Consider the following 7,642-nt stretch of genomic DNA (forward strand, 5'->3'; position numbering starts at 1 on the left):
TATCACTAGTCTGGCTTTCTTGTGATGTTCCTTTGCTTGATAATTATTTTTCCATCTCCTCACTTTCAATATGCAGGTGACTGTAAGTCTAAAATGAGTCTGTGGTAGGCAGCATATAGATGGGTCTTGTTTTTTTTTTTTTTAATCCACTCTGACACCCTTTATTTTTTTTTGGAGATTTAAGTCCATTTATATTCAAAGTAATTTTGATAGATATGTATTTATTGCCAATTTATTACCTGTTTTGTCAATGTTTCTGTAGATTTTCTCTGATCATTTCTTGTTTGTCACTCTTGGTCTCTTTTGATCATTCAAGCTGTCCTCTTAACATTTCTCTCAGGCCTGATTGAGAGGTCATGAACTTCTTTAGTTTTTGTTTACCTGGGAAACTCTTTATCTCTCCTTCTATTCTGAATGATAGCCTTGCTGGATAAAGTATTCTTGGCTGCAGATTTCTCCCATTCAGCACTTTGAATATATTATGACACTCCCTTCTGTCTTGCCAAGTTTCTGTTGAGACATCTCCAGCCAGCCTGTGGGCCTTCCCTGGTAAGTCAATTATCTCTTTTGTATTGCTGCTTTTGAGATGTTTTTATTACTATATTTTGTAAATTTAATTACAACATATCTTGGTGTTTGTTTGCTTTTGTTGTTTCTGTTTGGGGCCCTCTTGTGTCCTGGATCTGAATATCTACTTCCTTCCCTAGATAAGGAAATTTTCTACTATTATTTCTTCAGATAAATTTTCTGCCCCCTTATCTTTCTCTTCTCCTTCTGGCATCCCTATAATACACTTGTTATTATATTTGCTGGAGTCACTGAGTTCCCTAAGTCTATTGTCATTTTGCATAATTCTCTTTCTTTGTTTCTTTGTTTCTTTTTTCTTTCTTTCTTTTTCTTTTTTTCTTTCTTTCTCTCTCTCCTTCTCTTTCTTTCCCTTTCTTTCTTTCTCTCTCTCTCTTTCTTTCTTTCTTCCTTTCTACCATCCTTCCTTCCTTTCTATTTTTCTTTCTTTCTTGTTGTTCAGCTTGATTACTTTCTATTAACCTGTCTTCTAGGTCACTAATTTGTTCCTCTGTTTCTTCCATCCTTCTTTTCATTCCATCAAGCATGTTTCTCATTTCATATATTGTGTCCTTTATCTCTATTATGCTATTCCTCTGTGTTAAGGGTCCCACTCATGTTTTCCATTCTTTTCTCAAGTCCTGTGAGTATCCTTATGATTATTGCTTTAAATTCTTTATCAGCTATGTTAATTATAACTGTTTCATTTAGATCTCTGGCTGTGGCCTTGTCCTGTTTTTTTTGTTTGTTTTTTTCATTTGGGGTAAATTTCTGTCTCTTCATTTCATCTGCCTCTCTGTGTCGGTTTCTCTGTGTTTAAAAAAAAACAAGTCAACTGTGTCTTCTGCTCTTGAAAGTAGTGACTTTATGATGAAGGGGTCCTGTACTGTTTTGTCCCCTGTTTACCAGAACCTGACATTTCAAGAGAGTGTCTTATGTTTGTTGCTTACACTCTAATATTATGCCTGATTCACTTTTCTTTTCAGTGTAGCTATCTGCCCTGACTCTGCCTGTTGAGGACTGTGCTTTGTTTCTGTGCTATTACCAGGACCCACACTGGCCAGATTTATGGTGGCATTCCCATTGAGTAACTTGGGAGTGGGGCATCAGTGTTATTAAAATTTACCCTAGTCCTATGCTGGGTTCCCTGAAATACTGTAGTGACTGGGGCCTGTGCACTTGGACAGCCAAGTAGGTGAGGCTCAAGTGGGGCACTAAGTGGCCAGGGGTCATGTGGCTGGGCATGATGAAGTGGCTAGATGAGGTATGTGGCTGCAGCTGTGCACCTGGTGGATAGGTGTGGTGCAAGAGGGTGGCCAGGGGTTCATGCAGCTGGGTTTGGTGAGTAAAGACAGCTGGGGCCTGGCATGTGTTGGTGGCTGAGGACACATAGTTGGGCTCAGCCAGGACTTTCTTTTTGTAATCCCAAACAATGGGCTATAAAATACTTGGCTATTCACCATTAACTGTGACACTGTCTGTACATCTTTCATAGATGCTCTTTGGTGAGTCTAAAAATTTTTCTTCTACTCTTAGTTTGCTGAGAGTTTTATGCAATTGGGTCTTTGCTGTTTCAAGTGTTTTGCATATTTATTGTAATAATTATTTTTAATTCTATACTCTGTCAGTATGTTGCATTACATTGCTTGATTTGGGAATAAAGAAATAAATCAAACAAAATTTGAGTTTGAGATATAACCTTTCTGATTCACAGTGTATAATTATTTTATATGTTGGTAGATTCAGTTTGCACATTTTTAAATTATGTGTCTATATTCATGAGAGATAATAGTCTATAGTTTACTCATGATGGTTTTGTCTGACTCTGTTTTCTGGGTAATAAATTGCTTCATAAAATGTATTGGTAAATGAATTGGTCAATTTTCTAGTCCTCTTCTTTTGAAAGTATTCGTAAAGGATTGTTATTTTCAAAATTTTTTATTAAATATTTCATAGAGGCACCTGTGAAAGAGTCGATTAAGCATCTGACTCTTGATTTTGCCTTAAGCCATGATCTCAAGAGTCCTGGGATCTAGCCTCATGTCAGGCTCTGTGCTCAGCATGGGGTCTGCTTGTCCCTCTCCCTCTGCTTCTCCCCCCACACTCTCTCTCTCTCTCGAATAAAGAAAGAAAGAAACAACTAATGTTTCATAAATTTAAGAGGAAATCTACATAAGTCTGGGCACTCTTCATGTCTGTGAAAACATTTCCTTACTCTCTTTACTTGTCTATTCATATATTTCTTCTTGAGTTTACTTAGATAATATATACTTATTTGGAATTTAATCTAGTTAGTAGCATTTCATGTTTTTATACATACACCAGCTGAAATGGAAAAATAAGGATTAATAGTGTAGAATGAGATTTTGGAGGCAACTACAAATACTACGTTCACAGCTTCTTCTGTTTTAAGAAGGAGAGTATCACTACCACTGCTATACTTACTACTCATATATTTTATGTGGGACAAATACAACACAGAATCAAAACAAATGGGAAACTGCCTTTTGATTTTGGATTTTGTCAAGACCACAAACACTTCCTTCACTTCTGCATCAATAATTACAGAGTAAAAATAAATTTGAGCTAAAACATATAAAATGACATAAAGAATGGCATTGATAAATGTGAATTTAATGAAACGGAGTGGCTAACAATTACACATGCAAGTTTGGCAATGTCCAAACCATCTCCACATACAGATATAATACCAAAGAATTTATGTATGAAACAAGTATTCGTACAAGACAGACACTAAGACACTTACAATTATATTAGGTGGCAATAAAACTATCATAGTAATAAAGAGTTTGTATATATAGAAAAACAAACTCTTTATAAGTACTAAGTAACTTTATTAAATAACTGTATTAGGAAGTTTCAGTAGTCCAGGAGACAGACAAATTGGGAGTGTTGTTGAGAAAAGAGATGATGAACATTTTATATTTGCCAGAGAAAATTATTCTAAATGGCACTACTCAAGGCCTAAAAAAATCATAAAATGTATGAAAGCAGAAACCCTACATGTCATATTCTCTGGGCTCTGTGAAATTATAATGCAAACTCTCAATTTAAATGGAATCAACAAGTAGTGTCTCACTAAATGAGTATTTCAAGTAAGATCTTTTGCATAACTAACTACTAGATAGAAAATCCAAACAGAGATACTTCTTCAAAGACTTGGATGTACTAAAGAAACGTGGCAAGTGGAACACAAGGACTGGAGTTTACAAAACTAGTGCTACCAAGAGTAACTTAATGTCACAAAATAAATAAATAAAGCAATTGTGATGTACGGACACACTCCATTAATAGTGGAAGATTATCCCATTAGAAATTTGTGCAAAACAAAGTATTTTCAAACACTATCAAAATAATCACATTCTACAAATAATATTGTGATATGGTAACTTAGAAGATGGAAGAATTGGTCCAAATACATTAAATAGAAATTTTTATAAAATGCTGTTGTCTGCTGGGGTGCCTGGTTGGTGCAGTTGATTAAGTGTCCGACTCTTGGTTTCAAGCTTAGGTCGTGATCTCAGGGTCAGGATATCGAGCCCCATGTCAGGCTCCATGCTCAGCATGGAGGGTGCTTAAGACTCTCTCTCCCACTCTTCCTCTCTCTGCCCCTCCTCACAACTCATTCTCTCTCTCTCTCTCTCTCAAATAAATATTTTTTAATGCTCTTGTCTGCCACAGAAATATCTATGCAAAGTATTTTCTCATGTGTGCATGTGGATATCTGTGGTTTTAGTATAAAATATATAAATTCCAAACTCCCTTTACTACAGATACCTAAAATTACTCAAAAGTTAAAAGAATCCTTAAAATGTCCAACAAAACTAACAAGAAAATATAAGAACCAGGACCTGAAGTAAGTGAAGAATCTAGAGAAGTAGTCAAACTAAGAAGCCATTTCTCCATCCAGACACTAGCTGACCACTAGGAGCTCAAACATGTGTGGATTATCCAACTTGCCTCCAGGGTGATTGGAACAAAGAAAGAAAAGAAGTGCCTAGAAAACTCGAAAATGTGGTGTCCCAAATTTTACAACTGAATTAGAACCATGAGAGGCTTGGACTCTGAGAAACAAACTGAGGGTTTTGGAGGGGAGAGAGGTTAGGGGTTAGGTGAGCCTGGTAGTGGGTATTAAGGAGGGCACATATTGCATGGAGCACCAGGTGTGGTGCATAAACAATGAATTCTGGAACACTGAAAAAAATAAAATTAAATTAAATAAGCTAATGAGTAAAGGGGCAGAAGAAATTACATGTCACATGCTAAAGATATCAGCAATATGTTTGTTTAAAATATTAAAGACAATGAGAAAATACAAAATGAAAATGTGGAAAGAGCAATAAGATACACATTTGTCAAGAATATTTGGAAAGGAGCCGAATACACTTAAACCATTGAAAAATAAAATAACTCAGTTTTGTACACAACTTTTTGTGAAATATTAAATTAGTCTGAATTGATGAGAGAAAAAATAAACTTGAATATGGAGCAGAAATATTGCAACCAAGGACATTAAAGAGAAGACATTTATGGAAAATTCTGTAGTCACTATACATAAATGAGGATTTGAATGAAAAGAAATAAAACACATTTAATTGTTTCACTAGAGTATACCAGAGTAATAAGACAAAATTAAAGAAATGATGATGAGGGGTGCCTGGGTGTTTCAGTCAGTTAAGCATCTGCCTTCAGCTCAGGTCATGATCTTGGGGTCCTGGGATTGAGCCTTGTGTCAGGGTCTGTGCTCAGAGGAGTGTCTTCTATTTCTGCCCTCTGTCACTCCTGGTCGCTCATGCTCCTGCACTCTCTTTCTCTCAAATAAATAAATAAAATCTTAAAAAATCTTTAAAGAAACCTTAAAATCTTAAAGAAATGATGAAAATTTTCTACTTTCAAAAGATATTTTTAAAAAAAGGATGTTATAAGTCAGAAATGCATTGTAACAAAAATGGATAAATAAAAATACCAGAAATATTAATAAACTGTGTAACACAAAATGAAAGGAAAAAAAATAAAAACACTAAGAAAAAGGGAAAATGTTTAAAGGCAATGAAAGATAAAATGGAGAGAAACCTACAAGAATGAGAGCAAAATCTCTCCAGCCTTAATAGAAGCCAGAACACAGAGAAATAAAGAGTGCAGAGAGACTACTGTTCAACTAAAATTGGGTATGTAGTTAAATCTCTTGAAGTAAAAAGAGTAAGTTTAATTTTCAAGAAAATATTACATTGCCAATAGATAATACCAATATTGAATGAAAGTACAATTAGTACTTTAATTAATCACTTTAATCACTATTAAATTAATTATTAATAGCTTTTAGTTAAAATTTATTTTTATTCATTATAATTATTATTTATAATTTTATTATAAAATATTTTATTTACTTAAAGCAGTTAATAATTATGAAATCAATTCATGCATTATTAATCACTTTAATTAATTTAATTACTAATTAAAGTTCTTTGATTAGTACTTTAAAGTACAGTTAATCCCTCAAGAGAGTTTTGGAAAGGAACTTGTAATCACATAAGAAATTGAATCTCCTTGATAGTAAACGAAAGAAACTGGAGGATTGATGATATTACAGGTTTCAAAAATATTTAGATAAATTCAAATATAATTTAAAATTACATTTAAGTTAAAATTAAATTTTAAATGTTATTTAAATAAATACCATGTCATTTGAAGAAAGGCCAAATAATCATTTTGGGGGGTACCTATCTTATGAATAAGGAGTTAGAAATTGTTTGTAATTTTTCCACACTCCTGAAACACATTTTCATCCTTTTATCAGAACTAATGAGTACCAAAGCACTAACAGTGGCATAGACATTGGACAGAAGCCTCTGGAAATCCAAGACGACTGGGTCATAAGTCCATAGCATTGTTGAGGAGAATGAGATGATGACGTCCACCCAGTACACGACCACAAAGAAACTCACCAACAAGAGAACAGTCTGGGTGGCCCTTTTCTCTGGAGAGGCTCTTGAGGAGAAGCTGGTGATGTGAAGGTGCTGGCAACGCCTCTGATGCCTGGACAGGAGAATCACCATGTATGCACTCGAGAGCAGCATGACTCCTACAAAGTAGACATCCCTGGATATCGTCAATGCTAAGATCAGCCCCCTGATGACGGAGTCCATGGGGGAAAGTGAGCAGTGTTTACTGACATTCAGCAGATTGGTCTGGGTCATGTTAAAAGATGCGACAGAAAACAACATGCAGTTACTACTGAGAGACAAACTGAGAAACCATAAGACGACAAAAGAATGAAAGATGTACTTTGTGCATTTAGATTTAAACCTGGCCAACCAGGAGGTGCTGGGGCTGATGGTGATGACCTGGAGCACACTCAGGAAGCAAGTGGTGCAGATGGAGAGACCCCTCATCACCCTGTTCATGCAGAATAAAACCTTACATTCAACATCATGCATAGAGCTCAGAGATTCCAACACTTCTGCAGACAATAAAGACAGCTCAGTAAAGAGTTTCATTAGGTGAACAAAGGACAAGTGACAGATGATCAGGTCAGTGGGCTTAGGCCTGTGATCCAGAAGGAACATGAAGATGTGGAAGACAAGGAGGATGATGTTGGCTGAGACTCCAAGACCAGCTTGTAAAAATTGGCATATTTTAACAGTAACATAAATGGCAGATGTGATCACCATAGTAGCAAAAAAACCATATTTTGTATATCTGAAAAAAATAGACCTCACATCATCAATGTCATTATCTTTGTTGTCGAAATCACCACCATCACAATTTTTATTTCACCTAATTTTTATTTTGCCCAATTAATCAGTAAAACTATGTTGTATAAAGTCTGAGAAATGCAGTCTCAACATTATTTGTTCACCAATTTGGGTGTGTGAATATATATATATATATATATATATATATATATATGCCATCTATCTACCTATTTGTCTATCTCTCTCATCTATCTACAAAGAGAGAGAGAGAAGGAAAAAGAGGTTAAGGGTGGGGAAAGGGAGGGAGAGAGATCTCAAACAACATATCCATAATCATGCCAGGATAATGTACCCATTCTCCA

General features: G+C 35.2%; 1 protein-coding gene across 1 annotated transcript; it reads right to left on the reverse strand.

Annotated features, from left to right (window-relative positions):
* Positions 1-6,305: 6,305 nt before the first annotated feature.
* Positions 6,306-7,256, reverse strand: LOC308342714 (vomeronasal type-1 receptor 90-like; the record flags this gene model as incomplete). The annotated part of the gene is made up of 1 exon (XM_080803278.1): positions 6,306-7,256. One exon carries the CDS (start codon positions 7,254-7,256, stop codon positions 6,306-6,308), a length of 951 nt encoding a protein of 316 aa, XP_080659404.1.
* Positions 7,257-7,642: the final 386 nt, after the last annotated feature.

This window comes from Martes martes, assembly GCF_963455335.1.
Source record: "Martes martes genome assembly, chromosome: 5".
Classification (NCBI taxonomy): Eukaryota; Metazoa; Chordata; class Mammalia; order Carnivora; family Mustelidae; genus Martes; species Martes martes.